We start from the raw sequence: 26356 nt of genomic DNA on the forward strand, positions 1-26356 counted from the left end.
GTAATTGCCACACATTTCCTCACAACAGCCAAAGCCAATCGTAAAATTTCAATTTGATACATGGTTAACCTTAATTTTAAACTAAACCTTTTAATATTTCCCAACAAAAATAACATTGGATCTAAAGGAAGTTTAACCTTTAACACTTTCTCCAAAAATGCTTTAATTTGTGTCCAGATCTTTATGACATCTAAACCATAACTCTGAAGAAATTAAATTAAATCTTTTTAATTTTTGAGGTGTTAAATATAATTGATGCAAAAAATATTGTACTAATCTGTATCTTACATTAATAATTTTAGTCATATTATCTTTACATAACATTATCCAATCATCTTGATCTATTGTTCTACTCAAATCACTTTCCCACTTTAATCTTGATTTATAAACATCTAATTTGGGCATTTTCCTTTGAAGTAATTTATACTTTTCTGAAATAAATTTACTAATACTTCCTTTAGTAAGCAATATTTCTACCTCGGATTGTCTAGATAATCTTAAACTTTGACCTAATTTATCAATTAAAAAGGCTTTAACTTGACAATAACAACAAATGGAATTAGTTGGAACATTATATTTTTCTTTCATTCGTTGACAAGGAATAAAATAACTAGCTTCAAAACAATCTTCTATCATTTTAATCTGGACCCATGCTTTGTAGCTACCAATGATGCAGCCAGACAGTGTAGACTCAATTATGCTTCTGTAAAATGTTGTCAATTTGGGGCCAGTTGTCTAGCTCTCCTCAAACCCCTTAGGAAGTGGATCCAGGGCAAGTCATCTGTTTTATATACACACCATGGAACTTTGTACTTTCCACATCAGTCCCATTAGCTTACAAAACTAAATCTACATTGCTTCAAAAGTCTATTTTTGATTGTTCCTTGGAGAACAATAAATGCTTTAAAATCTCAAAAAAAAGTATTGACAATGCAGCTTTTACAAAAAAAAACTAAGTTCAATCGGCAGCACATTGCATTAACCAGTTATCAATATTTGCTCTCGTTAAAATGAGACTAATCTCTCTTCCACAGTAAACTTGCACATGAAATGAATTGGCATCCAGACAGCATGGGTAGGAGAAAGGGGAGGGTCAAAGTTCCAGACGAGACTGATCAAAATCCCAAAGCACCCTCAGCCAGCCCCAATAATGCAGCATGCTCAGGATTTTGGTGGGGCTGGACTAGTGGATTCTCAGGGCTATCGCAAGTTATATTTACCAGGATATTGCCTGGATTGGAGCTCATGTTTTATTAAGTGATGCACAAAAGTGCTGGAGAAAATCAGCGGATCACAGAGCAGCTATATCACAGTAACCAATATTTCGGGCCTGAGCCCTTCAACAAGGTAGGAACAAAAAGCAGGCAGGTGCCTGAATAAGCAGGCAGGTGGGGTGGGGGGGGTGGGGGGGTGGGGAGAGAGGTGAGGAGGGAGGAAAGGGCAGAGGGAGGCATAAAAGGTCATAGGTGAAAATGGATTGGAGAGTGAGGGAAAAAAAGCTGAAAAATGATAAAGGGAGAGGCAGATTGTTTCATTGAGCACTTTCGCTCAATTGCAGTCAATGTTCCCTCTCATTTTTAGCAGTCAGTGTGCGCAAAAATCTTACATTGTGCAAATTTTTTTCCTATGACAAAACTATGTGCCCCTGAATGCTTGTGCAAATATAAACTTGAAATTGTTTCAAGACCATTTTGGCACAACCTATTTCTCATGGCCAATAAAACTGTATTGGCATGTTTTAATATCATACAGGTATGATGGCATTCTACCAAGTAACGTATTCAGTTAAGATTTTATTCTATTCTTTGAGCAACTTTAGGCACCCATTCATTTCCTTGATGTGCTGGTTGCAAAACGTGTGCGCGCGCACTTGCAGCCAACTTAGAGGGAACAGTGGAGCCAGTGACCAACCATTTTAATTCCACACACCATTCCCATACCAACATGTCTATGCCTCATGCACTGCCAGTCTACCCACAAATTGGAGGAACACCCAATATTCTGTCTAGGCACTCACTAACCAGACGGCATTAATATTGACCTCTCCTGTTTCTGTTAAACCCCTTGGACAAGTCTCTGTCTTTCCCAGTCCATCAGTCTCCTTTCCTCCATCTCCCCACCCCCTTCCCTCCCCTCTCCATTCGGAGAGATACACTCCCACTTTTATTTTTAAAAGAAGAAAACTATCGCACAGCGGGATAATTTTTCCAATGAAGTTTCATGAGAACATGGGAAGTGGGACAGTAAGCACGCTACACGGCAACAGTGACCCTGATGCTGAACTATCGAGATTCCCAATACTGGGAGAACAGTATAAGGAAGAAGCCAATTCCAGCCATTGAAACCTGTGCCACCCAATTAATCTAACAACCCTGCATGTTTTCAGAATGTGGGAGGAAACTGGAGCACCAGGGAAAACCCACACAGGTCACAGGAAGAACATACAAACTCCTTACAATCAGCACTTTGAAAACTTGTCACTGCAATGGAAAATTCATTGAGTATCCACAAGTATCACTGTGTTAATGGCAGGTTAAAGATAAATATTAGCCCTAACCCCCAGGGAAACTCCAATTGCCCCTCATCTCCAAGCCCTGGCCACTGGGCCTCAAAACCATCTCTACAGAGAATGTCCGCCTTCCAGAACTTATCCAACATTCTCCTTTGCTGACGCTTCCCACATTCACACGAGGACTTGGTGAGTTACTCACTCTCCCCATAGGTACCATTTCAGGTAAAGTTTGCTGCCTTATATTTGCCTCACCGAGGTAATTTCCACAAATTTAGAAACACAATTAATTGTTTTTTTCTGCTCCATGCATTTCATTGAAATCTCTAGTTAGGCACCTTTGCCCTGGAACCCAGAAAAATTGCACAGCCATAGGAGTAAATTTAAGCAAGCAACTGTAGCACTAACTTCTACTGTGATGAAATGCTTCGAGAGGCTGGTCATGGCCAGAATTAACATGTACCTAAGTAAAGATCTGGACCCACTCCAATTAGCCCATCATCACAACTGCTCCACAGCAGATGCAATATTGCTGGCTCTCCACTCAGCTCTGGATCACCTCGCACACAGCAATTCATACATAAGGTTGCTCTTCATCGACTACAGCTTGGCCTTCAATACCATTATTCCCCAGGGTTGGTCAAGAACCTACAAACTCTAGCCCTCTGAATCCCCCTCTGCAACTGGATCCTTGACTTTCTCATTGGAAGACCATATTAGTACAAATTGGAAACAATGTCTTCTCCTCACTGATTATCAACACAGGCACACCCCAAGGATGCGTGCTTAGTCCACTGCTCTACTCGTTATACACCCATGACTGTGTGGTCAGGCACAATTCCAATGCTACCTACAAGTTTTCCGAGGACATTACAGTTGTCGGCAGAGTCTCAAACGGCAATGAAGAAACGTGAAGGAGGGAGACAGATCAGCTCGTTGAATAGTGTAACGATAACAACCTTGTGCTCAGCGTCAGCAAATCCAAGGAGATGATTGAGGACATCAGGAGGAAGTTGGAGAACACGACCCAATCCTCATCAAGGGCTCACTAGTGGAGAGGGTCAAGAACTTCAAATTCCTGGGTGTGAACATCTCTAAGGATTTGTCCTGGAGCCTCCATGTTGATACAATCTCAAAGAAGGGTCGCCACCGGCTATACTTTGTGAGGTGTCTAAGGCTGTTCGGTATGACACCGAAGACTCCTGTAAACTTCTACAGGTGTACCAAGGAGAGCATTCTTACTGGTTGCATCACAGCCTGGTAGGGATGCTCCAACTCTCAGGACAATAATAAACTCCAGAGGGTTGTTAACTTGGCCTGCGACATCACAGGCACCAGACACCACTTAATCGAGGACATCTACATGAGGCAGTGTCTTAAAAAAGTAGCCTCTATCCTCAAAGACCCCCACCACCCAGCCCATGCTCTCTTCACTCTGCTATCAGTGGGAAAAAGGTACAGGATCCTAAAGTCGAACATTCAGCGGCACAAGATCAGCTTCTTCCCCGCTGCCGTCAGATTCCTGAATAGTCAATGAACCAAAGACACGGCCTTACTTTTCATGCATTACTATTTTTTTTTATAGTAATGTTTTAAGATGATTATAATATGTATGTTTGCACTGTAATGCTGTAGCAAACACTAAATTTCATGACTTGTTCATGACAATAAATCCTGTTTCTAAAAATAAATTCTGAATCCAATTTCTAGATCTCAACTTGCTTGGTCAAAAATATATCATTCCTCTCAGCGTTCATCAAACCCAGGTCTCTGGTTGCCATAAACAATAGCTTCGTCTCTCTACTCTGTCAACATCTTTCATGGTATGGAACATCTCCACAAAACCTGACACCCACCTCTTCTCCACCCCTCCACATCACCAAAGACCCATTTTAGAACATTCCCCTCCATTCTGCTTGACGCCCTCAAGAACAAGACATAAAAGGGTTTTGTTTTTAAATCGACATCCTTCCAAATGCCCATCCATTTACTCTCTACATTATATTTTTAAATATACAATGACACTGGCGGAAGTGCACAAAAAAAGGTTACAAGAATGATCCAAAGATTATTGGCTGGAGGCAACAGATGCATTCAAAAGAGTACGAGATGAGTGAACCAAGAGAAGCTGAGAACAAGCAACATCCGTGGGGAGAAAGAGTCATTCGATATTTCGGGTCAGGACCCTTTCTGCAGACTCAAAGGATGAGAGATGAACTGACAGAAACACAAGAGGGTTGGGTTTTGAGAAGAGGTCACTATTTGTGGAGGGGTGGGGAAAATCAAAATTAGGGCCCAAAGCCAACAAGGAATCAAGTCGGGAGACACCCATGTCTGGAAAGTGAAACTCACTGGGCAAGGCGGAGGTGAAGATGATCAACGGACTGACAGGAACCAAACATCACTGTGGGTAATATGGTATGAGAGAGGAAATATGGTAAATGCACGTGGGCCATGTTTCTGTGTCGTATAATGCAAAACCTTTTAATTAAAAAAACATTTAAATTTAAATTTGGAGATACAGCACAGTATCAAGCCTTTGTGGTCAATGAGCCAGCGCTGCTTAAATTTACCAATGTGACCGATTAACCAACTTTGGAACAAGGGAAGAAACCACAGAACACCCAGAGAAACCCACGCAGATATAGAGAGAATGTACACACTCTTTGCAGACAGCGCCGGACTCGAACCCAGGTCGCTGGCGCTGTAATAGTGTTGTGCTAACCACTATGTGAACCATACTCTCCGATAGTCACTGATTGTACGTGTACTTATGTACACATACAACTGCAGCAAGCAAGAATTTCTATGCATTTGTACTTTGCACTTATGTGTATGATGATAAACTCCCGACTCAGCATTACATTTTCTGCATTGTATCTGCACTGTGTAGTTCCATGCCACATAGTTAAGTGTCAGGTGTTCTAGGTGACTTTACATAAATGGAATGCTGCAGAGTTCCCATGGAGTTACTAATGAAGCTTCTGCCTAATCCTATACAACAGGGAATGCAGCTCATTAAAAACAATAACTGGACTGGGGTCAGAGAGGTGGCAAGCCTATTTCAGTGGGATTAGCATAACTTCATGGAGTTTGCATCGAGGCTGAGAGAGCCATATCCATTCCACCAAGTGAACATGTCCCCTCTCCCCACAATGCAGTCAAATCATGTTTGATGACTAGCAAGACACACAAAAACAGGGAAAGGACACAAAATATTCCAAGTCGACCAAAATATAATACAAATATTGTAACCTCACTTTTGTGGTAATTTAATTTATGCTCCTTTGCTGGCACCTGGTTGCATGTATACATTGTACTTGTGTCTATCACAGTAGGATCTCATCACCATCTCCACCCCGACTGTGTGTGCGGCTTTGACGCTGGGCCACCACAATCCACGACAGGTCTCCAGCACACACAGAGACGCAGGAAGCAGCACCAAGAGAGGGGCATTACGGCAGGAGCTGCAGGTCTCCTGCTTGGAAGAGCTATAGAAAATCAGCACCCTTTGCTGCATCATTTCAGGCCTGCAGCAAAGACCAGCTGGCTGCAAGATTGGGGGTGAGGGGGGGAAGGGTGAGTGGTGAGAGAGGGCCTGTTTTGTGTGTGCCCACCATTTCCAATGGACCGACACGATGGCAGCTGTGGGTTGATCAGCAGCACAGGTATCGCTGCATAAGTTTGGGAGCAGGGGTCACATGCTGTTTCTACTTGACCCAGAATTGTCACTGAAAATGTCTAACGTAGCAAGATCAAGCTTATTTGGGCAAAATAATTTGCATTTAATAGAGAGGAAACAAAAACAGCCCAGAATTAAATTGTTCGATAAACATTGGCACTCATTTGAAACCAATCTAGTAAGATGTGTGCAAAGATTTCACAATTCTTTGACTCCAGTCTCACTTTAACCAGTTTATGTAACAAATACAGAAAAGTTCACAATCAGTAAATGCCACACAAAAGGCCATTTGGCCTATCTAGACTACCACAGTCCATCAGAAGAATCCTTTCAATTCACACCCCTGCCTCTTCACTCAAATCCCTGCACTCTCGTCACCTTAAGGTTTGATCCTGACCTCAGGCACTTAATGTACTTGGAACCACAGATGTTTGGGTGGGACCTGCAGATTGTTCAGTCAGAGAGGGAGGAGGGAAAGGAGGTGGGTGGTCAAAGGGTGTGAGGGTGCAGAAGAGATGGGGAAGGGATTGAGTGCATGTGCATGCATGTGTGAGAGACTGAGGGGAAGCAGAAGGAGGATGGAGGGTGTTGTGTGTGTGTCTCAGAAAGAGAAGCAGAGAGAGGACAACCAAGAAGGGGAGGAGGTAGTCTGCATATGTAAGAGAGAGAGGGGAGCTGAGTATAGAGGAGTGTGTGTGGGTAGGAGAGAGAGAGAAAAGAATAGGGAGGAGGATATATGAGATAGTGGGGCAGAGGGTGCTGGGTTAGGTGGGACACAGAGGGGTGAGGGGGTGGGAAGGGGGGGGGTTAATCTGGGGCTTGGTTCTGATTTAATACTCGTGCAGAGTACAGGTCAATAGGAGCTTGCGATCCAACATCAGGATGGTGACCCTTCATTCAATGGCACATTGCACACATTGAACTTTGGTGACCACCTCCCTTCTAAGTCCAATTTAAGTCAGAGAGCCTGCTGAAGGTGCAGTACCAATGTGTGCCCCAATGCATTCCTCTGATACTCTGCCAGGTTGTGCATGTCCCTGTGGATCATAAACAAAAATGCCCAGCCCAGTTTTGAAACTTATGCAATTTTGCCCAAATGTGATCATTAATTCACTCAGGACCCTTGGGGCGAAGTGGAATTTTGAAGGATCAGAATGACTGGTGTTCATGTATCCATTTTGGATGTTGCTTCTTTCTGAACAGCTCCCAATCTTGTGACAATGCTTTTCCCTATGGTGGATAAATAAGCACATCAAGGGGAATTACATTTTGAAATGTAGATATTTCTGTCAACCTCAGTGTGAGGTAGAGCAGCTTGAAGCACTGAGGATCACTGATCTCCCTCACCACTGCTCCGAGGATGAATCCAGATGAGTTCCACAGGAGCTCAGCAATAGAACATATCTCAGACTTGAGGCCTGGCATCAAGCTCCCTGGTCCAAAGCCCACGTAAGGGGCACTAAGCTCTCGGAGGATGAGGTGTTAACCTTTTGCCCTGCCTGGACCCAAGTGAGCATCAAGTTTGTCGGCCCAGGCCCAATGGCCTGAATGGACTCCTCAACCTTGATGAAAAGCAGGACAAATCTGTTCCTCGAACACATGTACCAATCATCCAGTCTTCTACACTGCTGCCCACAGCAAGCTGCCTGTCTAGTGCATTCACTTCACTTGGCAATGAATACTTTGGGATGTGGATCTTGGATGAAGGGTGCTAATATAAACAAAAATCACACTTTAATTCCTATCCCTTTCAGTGTAAAAGGCAATTAATCCAGGGAGGCTCACACACTCAGCTGCCCATAGTAGTGGTCCTTTGCTAGAGCATCAGAGAACGAGGGGAGATTTGACAGCAAGGCATGGATGGTGTAAATGCAAGCAGGCTTTTCCCACTGAGGTTGGGTGAGACAAGAACAAAAAGACATAGTTAAGTGTGAAAGAGAAATGTTTAAGAGAACATTAGGGGGAACTTTTCACGCAGAGAGTGTGGAAGGAGCTGCCAGATGAAGTGGTGAATGCGGACTCATTTTAGATATTTAGGAAATATTTGGACAGGTGGGGTACGGAGGGCTATGTTCCGGGTGTGGGTCCATTGGACTAGGCAGAATAAGAGATTGCCACAGGCTAGATGGATCGCAGGGGTTGTTTCTCAGCTGTGGTGCTCACACCAAGGCTCCTCCTGCACAGCACACTGGCCAACATCATCCTGCGGGATCACCGGCACAAGTGGGCATCAACTGCATCTCTCAGCAACTTCCAACAAGGGGGCGTTTACTGAATGCTCCCCGACTTCACAGCCACATCATCAATTGGGAACCAAAGAGAAACACGGCAACCGCAGAGGCCGGGATCTGGAGCAAGCCATGAATCGCTGGAGGGGCTCAGCGGCGTCCGTGGGCAGAGACGGTCAGTCACTGTTTTGGATCGGGCTCTTTAAAATGACACAAGTAAAAAAGGAGGGCGGTCGATGTCGATCTCGGGGGGGGGGGGGGGGAGGAAGGGGAAGAAGGGCTACAATGTAATGGGGTCTTGGATAAATGATGGGGAAAGTGGTGAGACAGGCGGAGGACACTAGGAAAGGAGGATGGGGGTTGAGGAGAAAACTGAGATGGGTACCAAAGTGTGGAGAATGTGGACTCCATGCAGGACCCTTCTTTCATGTCATTCTCCATCGCTCTCCCCGCACACTCACCTGTTCCCTGGTGAAATTCTTGTCCGGCCCCAGGAGGTAAGGAGTGATGAAGCTCTCTGCTGGTTTCACCTGAGCCATGAACCCATAAAAGCACAGGTACATAACGGAGAACTTCCAGCAGTCGCCGGGATCCGCCGGTTTCTCTGCCACCTCGGGGTCCATGGTGTCGGGGATCTCGCCGGGCCGAAGCTGGGCGCTGCGGCTTCTCTCCCGGGGACACCTTCGCGATCTGTCTGCCGGGACGGCGGAGGTAGGGGGGGAAGAAAAGCAAAGGTGCCCCCACCACTCTGACTTGGTGAGTACTCAAAGGCAACTTTCTCCAGCAGAGCAGGTGCCCCTTCCTGAAGGCTGAACTCTCTCCAGAAGGCTGAGCTCTCTCCAGAAGGCTGCGCTCCCTCCTGAAGGCTGAGCTCCCTCCTGAAGGCTGAGCTTTCTCCAGAAAGCTGCGCTCCCTCCTGAAGGCTGAGCTCCCTCCTGAAGGCTGAGCTCCCTCCAGAAGGCTGCGCTCCCTCCTGAGGACTGCTCTTCCTTGTCACTGCACAGAGCTGCCAGTGAACTCTGAGCTCCTCCACACCGCCGCTCAATATAAGCAGGGACTGTCTCTACCTCCGCCTCCGGCCGGAGGGAACTCCTGGCCAAAACAACACATCGTGCCTCCGCTTGATCCCTGACATCTCCTATCCATAAAGCCTCCTCGCAGTGCAGCCTGGGACCTGGAGTCCGCCGGCTCGGAATGACAGCAGCAGCCTGCTGAACTAAATGGCCAGGATGCACCGCGGGCAGCCAGGAAGTCGACAGCTGACAGCGTTGGTGGATGCCGCCCCCTCCAGTGACCTCACTGGCAATGCGAGATCTCGTCACTGAAGCTTGAGGAGTGCCCCTTACTTAATAGTTGAGTTTGTATTCAAAGCATGAGCTTGTGGAGTGTGCTCACTTAATGATTCAGTTTGCATTGAAACTGCAGCCGCCCCAGCGCGTCTTGTCTCATGTCATGCTGTTCCGTTGCAGGGTCCCGGGAAAAGCATTCATGCTGACGGGCCCGGTGCAGGGAACAAGGTGGTATTCATCCCTGAGTGAGTCACTTGTGAGGACATCCACGCTACACAGTGCTGGGGCATGTGGGGAAGCTGACGGCAGAATAACTTTGTTTGTAACACAGCGTGGAGTGTTTTAAGAAAGAAACCCCCTGCATTATTTGGCAGTGGCTCTCATGCATGGTCAGCAACGATCCCTCGTGAATGCTGCTGCGGGTGGGGGGGTGGTCTACCAATCAACAAGCACACGCGAGGTTGCACTCAGCTTGGGTCCGATTGGAAGTTTGCAGACACCGTGATTGCAGGGAGAACACAATGCTGGAGAAACTCCGTGTCTTTCATACAGCAAAGTTTCGGGCTTCATCAAGCAAGGGCTGAACAAACCAACATTCATTGGAGGCAGACTCATGAGAGGAGACTTCCTCGGGGGTTTGGGGCGGGGAGTGGGTCAGAGATTCAGCGACGTGTTCGAAGCCTCCTCGAGGAACGGCGACGATTCGGAGAACTGGGGAAGCGCAGCTCGAAAGGGGCGCTGAGAAACCTCATAGTGTTTGCATGGCGCCTCACTGAGTCCTGGAGGGAGCGGAGCATCTCTGTGATAGTACAGATTCTATCACCAATGTGTATATGTACAGATGGTAGTGTAGGATGACTGTGATTGGCCACACCTACTGGCTGGTCTTAAAGGATTTCCTAGCCAGACCAGGTCATTCTGGACTGGTCGACCTACTTGTGATATGCTCCAGTCTTTTGGTTAATAAAAGCCTTGGTTTGGATCAACAAGTCTTTGGTTCTTTCGACGCGCTCTACAATCTCCTATTGCACTAACTCCCTCTCTCACTGACCAGGAATCCGTCTTTGTACCCGCCCGATGGAGAAGCAGGAAGCTCAGAAAGCCATTGCACACACAGTAAGATCTCACACAACATGGAGATTGCCACCCATTTGGGTGGTGTGGGTCAGCCAGTTCTTCACCTTCAAGTCTATTGTCATGTTGGACCTAGGTGCAGTTAGAAAGTTTGTTTTGCGAGCAGTCCAGCCCAGTGGTTCTCAACCTTTTCCTTTCCACTCACATACCATTTTAGGCAATCCCTATGCCATCGGTGCTCTGTGATGAGTAAGGGATTGCTTAAAGTGGGAAGAGAAGAGTGAGAATCACTGCTCTAGACCCAATTGTTACTGAAATATTTTATTGAGAAAAATTGTCATTGGCCCATTTCCTTTAGAGTCATGAAACCGTGCACATAACAAGTCAATGAGGTATGATTAAACCAGTGGTTTTCAAACTTTTCTTTCCACCCACATACCGCCTTAAGAAACCCCTTACTCATCACAGAGCACCAATGGCAGAGGGATTGCTTAAAGTGGTATATGAGTGGAAGGAAAAAGGTTGAGGACCACTGGTGTAGCCAGTGAACCCATACATAGTACAGGAGTTTAAAAACAACACAGAGTTACAGAGAAGTCAGTTAGAACAGAGCTTAGGGCACATTATTCTACAGGTATGGTTCATTCAGGAATCTGATAACAGCATGAAATCTGGTGGACCATGATCTCACACTCATGACTCTTCCTGATTGGAGGAGGCTGAAGGAAGGGTGGAGCGGGATGGGACGAGTCATGAATGTTTACTGGACTGAGCGCATAATGAACTTGCTCACTGTACCTCAGTACACATGACAACAGATGAGTATAAAGAAATGCTAACATTTATTGGTTGACCCATGCCACCAAATGGCCTGCAATCTTCACCTTGTTTGTGGGATCTTGCTGTGCATCCATTGGGTTTCTGAGCATGCAGCAGTGACCTTGTCTGCTTCCTCTCAAGCCTCCCATCCCAGAGCGGGGAGTCAATGGAGGGGGCAGTGGAGGTGGGATGATCTGAGGTGCATCCTTGACTCAAGGTCACCCCTTGGAAGCTTTCTCCTCAAGCAGCATCTCAACCCTAACCTATCCTCAAAGAAATGGGAGCCTGTCAGCTTGAGGGACAACCTAACTTTTGTGGGCTGGCTTCCAGGGAGGAACGTGCACCCACAACAGGCCCCAAAGTCAGGCCTACCCGAGATGCTGGCAGGAGACAGAAGTGACCATAGATGAAGGAATCTGAACCCTATAAACAGCTGGATGAACTCAGTGGATCAGGCAGCATCTGCGGAGGGAAAAGCAGAGTCAACATTTCAGATCATGACCCTTCACCAGGAGTAACAAGGTTTACAAGATGAAAGCAGTTGGTCTGACCTTCTTTAGTTTTCCTATTAAAATTGGAAAGATTTTTTTCATTGCATTTAAAAGATTTGCCTGAGTTATAGAGAAAGGGTTGGGGGCCACAAACCAAAGGTTCAGGTGTAATGGGGAGCAGAGGTCCCTGACATACACTTTCACACATTAGACTTTCACACCAAAGGTTCACTTTCATGAGCCAAGTGGACCTTGGCGAATCCACCAAAATCCTAACATGGGCTTGGAGGGTTCGTCAGATGTGAGGGACCAGTCTGAGATCAGCCCACCATTACTGTCCAAGGCCCTACAAGAAAAGTCACTGTCATAAACATTAGATATCGATTGGGAACAAAAAAAAAGTCAAGGATAAAAAAAAATGCTTCAAATGGAGCTCATAGATTTAATGATAATAATGAGTTGATTGTATTCTACACTGTACTTGGGCACCAACATTCTGGAGCTGAAAATGTTCGCAGGGAAGAACAGATCTTCAGTGTTTAGAACACTATTCCTGAGGCTGTTTCCTACCATCCTTCCACATTCACATCCTAGAGCAAAGTTCTGTGGGTCCAACGGTTTCAGCTCAGCATTCACAAGACAGAAGGCAGGAGCAGGAGAAGGCCACTCAGCCCCTCATGTCCGTCCCACTATTCAGTCTGATCACAGCTGCCCTCAACCTTTCATCAACTTTTTCAACCCTCAAATCTCCAGCTAGTGTGTTCGGGGTGTGTTGGAGGAGATAGTTGGGTATGAACTCATGATGTATCCAAGCCCATCGTTCCAACAGGAGAGCCACCTGCAGTGAACTAGCATGTGGAAATCATGGAAGCTATCTTCAAGGACCATCAGATTTTTGAAGTGATGGCTCTACCTCACTTTCTCTTATTTTTGTACAAATTTATTTACTTTTTAATGTAATTTTATCCCAATACTTGTACTGTGATGCTGCTGTGAAATGTGCTCACGACAATAAATTTTGATCTTTCAGTGACCCTTACCTGCCAACCTTACTGGATCCTGTCGAACCATTCTCAAGTCATGCTAGCCCCTCACAGTTTTTGCTGGCACACAGTGGCAGTGCGGTGGCGCAGCCTCACAGATTCAGAGACCCAGGTTCAACCCTCACCTCCGGCACAGCTTGTGTGGGTGGAATTTGTTCGTTCCTCTCCCCTCCAGCATCGCAAAGGTGAACTAGCTGCGGTAAACAATCCCTTGATGTGGGGTAGAATTATGGGGGGAGGGGGAGAATGAGATAGCATTGGTGCAAATGGATAGTTGACAGTCAGCAAGAACTTTGTGGGATGAAGAGCCTGTTTCTGTGCTTTATGTTTCTCCAAGATTCCTTTTGTTCCTCTGGAGCAGGTGATTAAGGGGCAAGCTACAGGTCATGAAATAGTTAAAGCAAGAGACAAGGGAATAAACCTTATGTTAGAGCTAGGCAGGTCGGGGAGTAATCGTAGAGTGGAGATCAAGAACTATGCATGCCATGGACCAATCACAACTATGACTGATGGATTGTTGTTGGATGATGATATTTGTTACAGCAAAGAAGGAAGCCACACTGACCATCTAGACCATGCTAGTCCACCACAGAACAATCCCAGCAGTCCCATTCCACACCCCACACCATTTTCTTGGATCTAATTTCCCTCTTGTAAGCTTTGCAGATCCCTGAGGGGCACAGAGCAGAAGGGATATGACGTTGGGAGAGGTAGGGGGGGGGGGTGGCAAGGGGATTTGGGCTAATTGGCCTGCTTTGACCTCGGGAAATCAGCATCCTTGGTTGGGGAGCTGTTTCCACCTGTCACCAGCCTCCCAGCGATTGGCTGCCAGGCTTGTCAATGTGACTCATGAGACGGATCCATCACAAATGTGGATGGTGTTTCTGGAGAGGATCTGTTCCAGGCCACAGGAGAGGATGTGGAGAGGTTCTGTGTTTGTGGGGGAGGTATAATTAACACACAAAGGAGTTGAGAGCTCCTGCCAAGTGCCAGAGAAGGAGGTGGTAGCAAGCAACAGGGCAGGACGTGGTGAATCAGCTGGCTTTCAAACCATTCTGGAATGCTATCCATTGACAATTGCAAAAGCAATTGGTGGGGGTGGGGGGGGTGCGGTTGGAGAGGGAAGAAATGCCTTTCTATTTCAAAAACAACAGAAATGTGGTTTGCATTTTTGAAAGTTCCAGGTCGACCCACTCATAAACCAAATTGTCTGCTCCAAAATAGATCTTTTAACAACCCAGGGCCAACAAATTGTGACTCTGCACTAGTGCTGTGGGCTACCGTTGCAGTATCTGGTAATGAAGGGTGATTTCAGAAATCATGACTGTCGTCTATGTCGGGTATCCTTTCCTTTTGATGGGGCCAATGTGATTCAGCCAATCAAGGCAATGCAAAATGGGGAAGACCCATCCATTGGCCGCACCCTGCCATCCTTTCGCCAGAGCCCTGATGGTTCCTCATTCACAAATATGCAATGGTTCCTCATTCTCCCCAACCCTAACCCTTTTGAGAATTACCATCAAAATTGCACCCCCCCCATCAATTCTTGATTTTAACTTGCATTCATTGAGGATTATTGAGTGCTACTCCACAGAAAGAGATGCTTCAGCCCACTGACCATCAACTACTCAATCATGTTAATCCTACAACAGTCCCATTTTATTCTCCCCACATTCCCATCAAAGCCCCCCAGTCTGCACCATCACTGACACACCGGGGACAATGGGGAGGGCAACAGTGGCCCAATTAACTTAATGACCTGTGCATCTTTGGGAACTTGGAGGAGACTGGAGCACCTGGGGCTGTGAAGTAATGGCTCTACCTGCTGTGCCACTGTGTCCTTTCCATTATCCTGCGCCCCCAGCCACAGTTTTACAATTATTTTGGATGTGGGGGAGGGGGGTGGTAAAACCAAGGCTATCAGCATCAGAAAGTCACCAAGAAAAATGAATGAGAAAAGAGGAGGAAATTGGGAATGGGAGTGGACCAAGATGAAAGTATGTGAAATAAATACCCCATTGAGGACTAAGGTGATGGTGAGAATGTGAGATGTGGAAGTACTGCAGGCTGCCAAGTTCTGGGAATGTTGTAAATTCAGTCAAAAAGGAAAAGGAAGCATGGGTAATGTTGAAGAACCTAAAAGTTATGAAGAAACCAGGAAGAACTCAAGCCCAGAAATGGGGGATAAAAGGTGTCCTTGGAGTAAAATTAAGGAAAATCCCAAGGTTTTACATATCCTCAGCTTACTACCTCAATTTATGATGGGGTTGCATTCCATCACTCCCATTGTAAGTCAGAAAAGGGCAGTGGGATCAGTGTGGGGACTGACATGGGGCTGTGGGGAGAGAATGGAGCAGTGAAATCAGTGTGGGGACCGACACAGGGCTGTGGAGAGAGAATGGGGCAGTGAGATCAGTATGGGGTCTGATACGGTATTGTCGTGAGACACTGAACATCATAGCCTAGCCAAAGTTTGAAGTACAGCATGGATTCAAACCATCGTAACTTTGAAAAATCATGTCGGAGACTATCTCTCTATGTACATAACACACACTAAAAATATATATTTAGATAGTTTGTCCCCAACTTATGATGGTACGACTTACATATATATAAGAATAAAGGGTGGGACTGATGCCTGGAACTTGAAAGAGCTAAAAGTCAGACAGTAAAACCCCTAGTTTGTGGAATTTAAGCTAACAGCAAAGAAATTGCAGAAAATAAATAGGTAAAAAAATAGGGAAGTTTAAAATTGGCACATATTGACGTTAGTTCGCCAATCACACAACATGCAATCTGAAGCAACCAGATAATTCAGTTATCTGGCATCTACTAATCCCCAAAGGTACCAGATATCAGGGGTTTTATTGTACAAAGTGAGTTCTTTGCATCAGTATTCAGCAAAGAGAATGACATGAGACTAACTCAAGTTTAGAAAAACATGGGATGGATTTTTCTAGTTGGCAATGGTGGTGAGTGGGTCAGTGCTGGGCCGCAACTATTCACAATATATATAACCAATCTGGAAGAGGGGACAGAGTGTAGTGTATTTAAGTTTGCTGATGACACTAAATTGAGTGAAAAAGCAAATTGTACAGATGATGCGGAGAATCTGAAGAAAGATATAGATAACTTAAGTGAATGGGCAAGGGTCTGGTAGATGGAGCACAATGTTAGCAAGTGTAAGGTTATCTACTTTGGAAAGAAGAATCGAAGATCAGATTATTATTGAAATGGAAAGCGAATGCAGCAAGCTGACGTGCAGAAGGACTTGGGAGTGCTTGTGCACAAATTGCAAAAGGTTGGTTTGCGGGTGCAGCAGGCGATCAAGAAGGCAAATGAAATGTTGGCCTTCATTGCTGGAGGAATTGAATTTAAAAGATCAGGGAGTTATGCTGAACTCTACAAGGGACTGATGAGGCTGCATCTGGAGTACTGTGTGCAGTTCTAGTCTCCTTACTTGAGGAAGGATGTACTGGCTTTGGAGGCAGTGCAAAGAGGTTCACCAAGTTGATTCCAGGGATGAGGGGGTTAACGAGTCACCTGGAGTCTGCATCTTTCCCTTCCGCCCAGCAGTGAGCTTCTGATGCTGGAACAGCGAAGCTCTTCAACTTGTCAAGCTCAGCAATCTTTTGTCAATTTTAAAAGTACCTGGCATTTAAAAAAGAATAAAATACCAGCTCACATCAACCCTGGGGCAAGGAAATCCTGAAGTCAGTTCAAAGACACAGGTCAACTCACTCAAAGGCGAAGCCAGTTTCAAATTTAAAAAAAATTTTGCCAATCCCCTTTGACAATTTTTGGAGCGATTGCCATCACCGTCTGTCATGGCCATTAGTTCGATAACATCTCCATCAGGGTCGTCACAAAGTCTTACAACTCCTTCAGCCAACTCATCAATGCCAACCAAGTTGCCATTCTGGACTAGTCCTATTTGCCTCCATGTGGTCCATATCGTGAATATTTGCACACGAATCACCAAAGGTTGGTTTGCAGGTGCAGCAGGCTATCAAGAAGGCAAATGGAATGTTGGCCTTCATTGCTAGAGGGATTGAATTTAGGAACAGGGATGTTATGCTGCAACTGTACAAGGGACTGGCGAGACTGCATCTGGAGTACTGCATGCAGCTTTGGTTTTCTTACTTGACGTACTGGCTTTGGGGATGATGCAGAGGAGGTTCACCAGGCTGATTCCAGGAATGAGTGGATTAGTCTATGAGGAGAAATTGAGTTGCCTGGGACTGCGCTCACTGGAATTTAGAAGAATGAGGGGGGATCTTATAGAAATGTATAAAATAATGAAAGGCAGATAAAAGATAGAGGTAGGTAAGTTGTTTCCATTGGTAGGGTAGACCAGAACTAAGGGACATAGCCTCAAGATTCAGGGTAGAAGATTTAGGGCTACTTTTCCCAGAGGATGGTTAATCTGTGGAATTCGCTGCCCATTGAAGCAGTGGAGACTACCTCAGTAAATATGCTGAAGACAAGAGTGGATAGATTTTTGCATAGTAAAGGAATTAAGGGAAATGGGGAGAAGGCAGGTCAGTGGAGATGAGCCTATCATCAGATCAGCCATGATCACATTGAATGGCAGAGCAGGCTTGATGGGCTGAATGGCCTACTCCTGCTCCTATTTCTTATGAATAGGGATCATCAGCATGGTTTTGTGTGGGGCAGATTGTTTCTTGTAAACTTATCGAGTTCTTTGAGGAAGTGATTGATGAGTAGTAAGGCAATGGACGTTTTCCACATGGACTTCATTAAAGCACTTAACAAGGACACTCATGGAGTCTTAGTAGATTAGATTCAAAATTGGTTCAGTCGTAGAAGATAGAGGGTGTTGGTTGAGGGGTGATTCACTAACTAGTGATCCGAGACTGATGGTGTTCTGCAGGGATCAGTGGTAGAACATCTTGTCTGTGATACACACACATATAAATATACATGCATATATGCACATACACACACATAAATGATGTGAACAAACATGTGACCATATAACCATAACAATTACAGCACGGAAACAGGCCAATTTGGCCCTTCTAGTCCGCACTGACCCAAGTACCCTCCTCTAATCCCACTTACCAGCACTCTGCCCATATCCCTCCATTCCCCCTCCCATCCATATACTTATCCAACTCTTTCTTAAATGACAAAATTGACTCTGCCTCCACCAACTTTCCTGGAAGCCTATTCCACACAGTAACCACTCTCTGAGTAAAGAAATTCCCCTTTATGTTTCTCCTAAACCTTTGCCCGTCAACTCTCAACACATGACTTCTTGTATCCATCTCTCCTACTCTCAATGGGAAAAGCCTTTCCACATCAACTCTATCTATCCCTCTCATTATCTTAAACACCTCTATCAAATCCCCTCTCAGCCTTCTACGTTCCAAGGAATAAAGACCTAATTTGCTCAATCTTTCCTTGTATTCTAGATGCTGAAACCCAGGCAACATTTTTGTAAATCTTCTCTGCTCTCTCTCTATCTTGTTAATTTCCTTCCTATAAATCGGTGACCAGAATTGCACACAGTAATTTAAATTTGGCTTCACCAATGCCTTGTACAGTTTCATCATTACTTCCCAACTCCTATATTCTATGCACTGATTTATATAGGCAAGCATACTAAAGGCCTTCTTCACCACCCTATCCACATGCCCTCCTACCTTCAGGGACAATGCACCATTATTCCTAGATCTTTCTGCTCCACTGTATTCTTCAATGCCCTCCCATTTATCACATATGTCTTGCTTTGATTATTCTTTCCAAAATGAAGCACCTCACACTTATCAGCATTAAACTCCATCTGCCATCTTTCTGCCCACTCCTCTAAGCAGTTTAAGTCACTCTGCAATCTTTGAAAACCCTCTTCATCATCCATAATTCCCCCTATTTTAGTATCATCTACATATTTACTAATCCAATTTATCACCCCATCCTCCAGACCATTAATATATATGACAAACAGCAACAAAATAGAGTCCCAATATTGAATCCTGAGGTACATCGCTTGTCACTGGCCTCCATCCCGACAAATAATTATCTACTACTACTCTCTGGCACCTTCCTTCCAGCCACTAATGAATCCATTTAACTATCTCCAAATTAATACCCAAGGACTTAGCCTTCCTAACTAACCTCCCATGCGGAACCTTATCGAAGGCCTTACTGAAGTCCATATAGACAACATCCACTGCTCTACCCTCATCAACATTCCTAGTCACCTCTTCAAAAAATTCAACAAGATTAGTCAAACATGACCTTCCACGCACAAATCCGTGTTGAGTGTCCCTGATCAGACCCTGTCCCTCCATATATTTATATATACTATCTCTAAGAATGCTTTCCATCAATTTACCTACCACAGATCTCAAACTTACAGGTCGATAATTGCTAGGCTTGCTCCTCGAACCTTTTTTAAACAAAGGAACCACATGCGCAAAACGCCAATCCTCCGGCACTATACCCGTCTCTAATCACATTTGAAAAATCACTGCCAGAGCCTTCGCTATTTCCTCACTAACTTCTCTCAAGGACCTGGGAAAAATCCTTTCAGGACCTGGAGACTTATCCACCTTTATATGTTTCAAAAGCTCCAGTACTACCTCTTTCTTAATCACTATAGTCTCCATATTTACCCCCTTTGCTTCCTTTACCTGCACAGTTCAATATCCTTCTCCTCAGTAAATACTGAGGAAAATAAATTGCTCAAGACCTCCCCCATCTCTTCTAGCTCCACACACATTTGTCCTTTCTGATTCTCTATTGGACCAATTTTATCTCTCACTTTCCTTTTGCTATTTACATATTTGTAGAAACCCATTAGATTTATTTTCACCTTGCTTGCTATAGCCACCTTCTTTTAGCTTTTCTAATTTCTTTCTTAAGATTCTTTTTACATTCAATATAGTACCCAAACATCTCCTTTTTTCCCTGTTTCTTATATTTTTTATAGTACTCTCTCTTTTTTCGAACCAAGTTTCCAATATCCCTTGAGAACCATGGCTCTCTCAAACCTTTGACCTTACCTTTCAACCTAACAGGTATATAAAGATTTTGGACTTTTAAAATCCCTCCTTTAAAAGACCCTCTATTTCTCTATTACATCCTTCCCAGAAAACAAATTGTCCCAATCCACCCCTCAAAAATCCTTTCGCATTTCCTCAAACCTAGCTTTTCCCCACTCAAAAACCTCAACTTCTGGGCCCAGATCTATTCTTTTCCATAATTACCTTGAAGCTAATGGCACTATGATCACTGGACTTGAAGTGCTCCCCCACACATACCTCTGCACATGATCCATCTCATTCCCCAACAGTAAATCCAACACAGCTCCCTCTCTAGTTGGTACCTCCACGCATTGATGTAAAAAGCTATCCTGCACACATTTTACAAACTCCAACCAATCCAGCCCTTTCATGGAATGGGTTTCCCAATCAATATTCAAAAAAATTAAAATCCCCCACAATCACTACCCTGTGCTTATTGCAAATATCTGCTACCTCCCTACTAATTTGTTCCTCTAATTTGCGTTCCCCATTCGGTGGTCCATAATACACCCCTATAATTGTAACTTCCCCTTTCCCATTCCTCAATTCCGCCCAAATAGCCTCCCTGGACGAGCCTTCTATTCCATTGCTGCACCTAAGCATCACTGTAATATTTTTTCTAACAAGTAATGCAACCCCACCCCCTCTTGCCCACCCCCCCCCCCCCCATCCCTCGGTTCTATCACACTTAAAGCAACTAAATCCAGGAATATTTAGCTGCCAGTCACATCCCTCCTGTAACCATGTTTCACTAATCGCTACCACATCATACTTCCAAATGTCAATCCATACCTTCAGCTCATCCGCCTTCCTTACAATGCTCCTAGCATTAAAATATATGCATTTTAGAGATATCCCACTTTTTACTTCCTGTCTGCCCCTAATTTACCAACAGCTCTCTTATGATCTTTTGCATTCGACCTCTCTCCATCTTCATATAGAGCATCCCCCTTTTCAATCACTTCCCCCCACCCCCCCCCCCAACTCTGTCTACAAGCTTTCTCTGATTGCACTCTAACCTTCTCCTTGCTGTTCTCCTTCATTTGGTTCCCTCCCCCCCCAGCCATTCTAGTTTAAAGTCTCCTGAGTAACCCTAGCTAACATCCCTGCCAGAATCCTGGTCCCCCTGGGGTTCAAATGTAGATGAGGTTTGCAGACAAAACCTAAATTGGTGGAGTTCTGGATAGTGAAGAAGCCTGTGAAAGTTTAGAGAAGGATCTAGAACAGTTACCAGTGGGACATATAGGTGGAGAATTTGCAAATGGAGCTTAATCCATTTTGGCAGGACCCTCAGGAACATAGACAACACTTTGGTTAGGCCACATTCCTTTATCCAGATTCCTTGGGGGACAGTGTGTTCCGAATTTCGGATTTTTCTGGATTTCAGAACAAAAGCCAGCTGTCCCAGATTGAAGCCCACCCGAATTGTGCTGCCGTATCCACCCCCTTCCAGTTGCATTAACGTCTCTCTCCCCTTTACCCACCCGAGTCGCGCTCTGGTCTCCCCCCCCCCCCCCCCCACCCCCGCCCAACCTAGTCTCGCTGCTGTTTCTCTCTCTCTCCACTGTACCAGCAGCAGGAAAAAAAAATGCTAGTTTTTGGAGCTTTCCAGATTTTAGATGTCCAAATATAGGATTGTGTACCTGTAATGTATGCAATTCTGGTCACCTAGGAAGGATGGGAAGCCTTGAAGGGAGTGCAGAGGAGATTCACCAGGATGTTGTCTGGGTGAGAGGGCATGAGCTATGAAAGAGAGATTGGAGAAAATTTGGAGAGTCAAAAGTAGAGGGGAAAGCTGTTTATACGAGTGCGAGAGGGATAGGAAAGTGAGGCCTTTTCCCAGTGTGGAAACGTCAACCACTAGATGGCCAACACCTAAGCTGAAGTGGTGTTTGGGGAACAAAATTTAAAAGTGATATGCAGAGCTAGTGTTTTTTTAAACACAGCGAGTGGCATTGCCTGGAATGAGGTACCATTGTAGATGAAGATACAAAAGCAGTGTTTAAGAAGCATTTATGCAGACACAAATATGCAGAGAATAGAGGGAAATTGATCTGTAGATGGGATCAGGTTAATTTGAACATCATGTTCAGCATAGATATTATGGGCTGAAGGGCCTGTTCCTGTGTTGCCCTTTTCTATGTTCTAACCAGCTAAGAATGGACCATCCAAAACAATATCTGAGCTGCATATTCCATGCTGAAAATTCCCAGGTCATGATGATCAATGCCCGACCTTACAGTTACCAACCCTTTCCTGTTAGTGGAAGCAGCAGTCAAAAACAGCCTTCCTAATTTCTGGACTCTTCAATGAACTCTTCAACTAATCTCTTCTGAGGAAAACCCTTTGGGCTCATTTCAAGTGTCCCCATAACCCTCCCTCCCTCCCTACAAGGTCCTGTTGAATCAGCTAGCACTCGGCATGAGCTAAAGTTTCAAGGGTTTAATTTATATTGGACCAATCAGAGAATTGTGTTCAAAATCTGACACAGAGGAGTTGTATTCGAAAGTGAGCTCCTCATTGAGTGATTTTGAACTTTGAGCTGGATGTGAGCTTTGTTCTAATATTGGTCCTCATTCAACTTGCTGCAGTTAACCTCTGGATCAGATTTTTTTTTGATTAGCTCTACAGAGGCAGTAATTTATTAACTGAAGGCAGATAACTGGGCTTGGAATCAGCTCAGTTCATGCTGCCTTGACATTTCTAGGTTATCCAAAAGTTGTCAAATATGTGTGCTAATGAGAAATCCTCAAGATACTCAGAGAGGACACAAGAACATCAGAACTAGGAGCAGGAGTTGGCCACCCAGAGCACTGTGCCTGCTCCATCATTCAATAGAATCATGGCTGACCTGCAGTGCGCGTCGAAAGAACCAAAGGCTTGTTGATCCAAACCAAGGATTTTATTAACTAAAAGACTGGAGCATATCACACGTAGGTCGACCAGTCCAGAATGACCTGGTCTGGCTTGAAGCAATCCTTTAAGACCTGCCAGTAGGTGTGGCTACGCTCTCAGCCAATCACAGTCATCCTACACTACCATCTGCACATGTACACATTGGTGATAGAATCTGTACCATCATTTGACCTGACCATGGACTCAGCTCCACCTACCTGGTTTCTCCCCATAACCCTTAATTCCCCTATAATGCAAAAATCTATGTGTCTAAAATATATTTAATAAGGCAGTCTGTACTGCTTCCTTGGGCAGAGAGTTCCACAGATTCACTACTCTCTGAGAGAAGCAGTTCTTCTTCATTTCCATCCTAAATCCATATCTTGAGGATATGTCCCCTTAAGTCTAGTCTCACCTGTCAGGGGAAGTAACTTCCCTACCTCTTGTCTTGTAACTTTACATATCTTATCCTCCTTTAACAATGAACACTCAGTGTTGGTGGCCTGGAAATTTCGGTAGTCCTTCAGGAGGGCATGGCATGAATTATCGCTCCACCACTGCAAACTCTGGAAGCGTCCAGGGTCTAAGGTCAAGGTCAGGTTCAGTAGTCACAATGCCTGATGGTCAGGGGGCTTGGTTGGGGGTCGGGGAGCATCTTCAGGGCTTGCAGGCCGGGAGGAATGGTGGAAGTAATAACCTGAGGGGCTTGGTAATGATGGTTGATGGAAAGGGGAGATATTGAAGTCTTCCACAGAGCAGAGGGACCTTATAGAAGGAGGGCTAATTTGAGGAGAGAGGAGGAGCATCATGACTCTGTGGCCTCAGGAGACATGAGGTCCATAGGTGGGATGGAGTGGGGTATCTGGTGGAGATTGGGATTGGGGTAAGGACCTTAGAGCTGAAGGGAAAAGAAGGGATGAGGGTCCCAACCCAGGACCAAATGGTTCCAAAACACTCAATGAAAGTCGCTGCTGGTGGACGGGTGTTTCACCCACAATAATCCAGAAGAAACATTGTCATCTCATGGGCACCAGTTTGAAAGAGGAAGGGGCAGAGGGAAGGGGTACACCATCCTCCCTGTATATCCTGAGTATCATAAACCACCCGAGAATTTGCCAAAACTGTGTATTACTTGGACAGTCTTCAAGAACATAATGCTGAGTAGGACAGAGTTTATTTTCAGGCTAATATGTTGTTACACATTAACAGGTCACACTTGAGTATGAAGACACCTGCTCGCAGTTTGCAGAACAAATGGAGCCAACAGGGAAGAGAATAATAATTAATTGGCAAGGACATGGAATTGGGGAAATGTCTAAGAATGGGGCAGTTGGATTTTAAGGTGGATAAACATAAACACATCATTTTATGTTTTATAACTATCTGTAATTTATATGCAAAATTATTTTTCTAATAATTTATAATATATAATTTATAAATGATTCCATAGACAATGCAGGAGCAGAGGTGAAGGTTCATGACTTTGACACAAGAACACACTATGGCTCAATGTCTTGCTAAGTTCTCTGGGACAGAGTGATGGAGTTCTCCAGATGATAACGTCTTTCTTTTAGGCTACCTCAGAGTTCCTTTCTGTTCCGCTTATTCCAAGAGAAACATCAAACAGATAGCAGTTCCAGCCATCCACCAATCTAGAGCTTTTCATCAATTCCAACAAGCTTCCTGGCTTGTACTGTTCAGCTGCTTTCAACGTCACACACACTAGCTGAGAGAGCTTGTTTCACCCCCCCGCTCTCTCTCTCTCCAACTGAGACTGCTAGAAAGTCCATGTGACCCTTTCACTTGCCACAAAACCCCCACCTTCTGCAGCAAACCACCAGAGTTATCCTTCTGCTCCCATCTGTTTCTTTAGGTAAACCAAACCCAGGAGTGACCTTTCTGTGAGCACTAAAGATACTTGCAAGCAGCCAGAGTGTCTCCAGTCCTAAACAATAGACTATTCATTTTATGACGTCATTTCAACTGGCACCAACTTGTGAAATGTACATAGCATTTTCCATAGTTTCTGTAAAGTCCACTGGATGTGAATTCTTCAGTATTTCAAGTAAGATCTGTTTTAAAATGTGTGTATGTATGTAACCTACTTTAATTTTACCAATTATCTCCAAAATATATATCCCAAATATATATCCCATTACACTTCCCCACCTTTAAAGGAATTTTAACTCGAGTTAAAATTCAGTAATAACTGAAGGGCCAGCAGCTGGACACTTTTGGGACCAGGTGGAGCGGTGAGGCCCAAGGGCTGTTGTCACACTGCCCCAGTAACAATGCACCCTGCACTCCGTCACTCTCTCCCAGTAACAATGCACCCTGCACTCCGTCACTCTCTCCCAGTAACAATGCACCCTGCACTCCGTCACTCTATCCAGGTAACACTGCACCCTGCAAACCGTCACTCACTCCCAGTAACAATGCACCCTGCATTCCGTCACTCTGTCCCAGTAACAATGCACCCTGCACTTCGTCACTCTGTCCAAGTAATAATGCACCCTGCACTCCGTCACTCTATCCAGGTTACACTGCACCCTGCACTCCATCATTCAGTGTCAGTAACACTGAACCATGCACTCCTTCACACTGCTGAACTAATATCGCATCCTCCACTCAGTCACACTTTCCCAGTAACACCGCATCCTGCACTCCGCCATTCTGTATAAGTAACACTGCACCCTGCACTCCTCACTCTGTCCAAATAACACTGCACCCTGCACTCCGTCACTCCGTCCCAGTAACACTGAACCCTGCACTCTGTCACTCTGTCCCAGTAACACTGCACCCTGCACTCCGTCACTCTGTCCAAATTACACTGCATCCTGCACTCCGACACTCTGTCCCAGTAACACTGCACCCTGCACTCTATCACTCTGTCCCAGTATCACTGCACCCTGCACTCCGTCACTCTGTCCAAGTAACACTGCACCCTGCATTCCGTCACTCCATCCCAGTAACAATGCACGCTACACTCCATCACTCTGTCCCAGTAACAATGCACCCTGCACTTCGTCACTCTGTCCAAGTAACAATGCACCCTGCATTGTGTCACTCTATCCAGGTAACACTGCACCCTGTATTCCGTCACTCCCTCCCAGTAGCAATGCACACTGCACTTCATCTCTCTGTCCAAGTAACAATGCACCCTGCATTCCGTCACTCTCTCCCAGTAACAATGCACCCTGCATTTCATCACTCTGTCCCAGTAACAATGCACCCTGCACTCCGTCACTCTATCCAGGTAACACTGCACCCTGCA

The 26356-nt window shown here is 45.1% G+C and overlaps 1 protein-coding gene across 4 annotated transcripts in view; it reads right to left on the minus strand.

The window, feature by feature from the left end:
* The window catches only part of slc19a1 (solute carrier family 19 member 1), a 53810-nt gene extending 44133 nt beyond the window's left edge, over positions 1 to 9677 (minus strand). For 3 of the 4 annotated variants that reach the window (XM_069934186.1, XM_069934182.1, XM_069934183.1), the window contains exon 1: positions 8881 to 9677. In XM_069934186.1, coding sequence (XP_069790287.1) covers positions 8881 to 9042 — 162 coding nt within the window. In that variant the 5' untranslated portion in view covers positions 9043 to 9677. The remainder of the gene's footprint in view (positions 1 to 8880) is intronic. The other variant, XM_069934184.1, reaches the window with a different exon arrangement.
* Positions 9678 to 26356: the final 16679 nt, after the last annotated feature.

Source organism: Narcine bancroftii, chromosome 4 (genome assembly GCF_036971445.1).
Source record: "Narcine bancroftii isolate sNarBan1 chromosome 4, sNarBan1.hap1, whole genome shotgun sequence".
NCBI lineage: Eukaryota > Metazoa > Chordata > Chondrichthyes > Torpediniformes > Narcinidae > Narcine > Narcine bancroftii.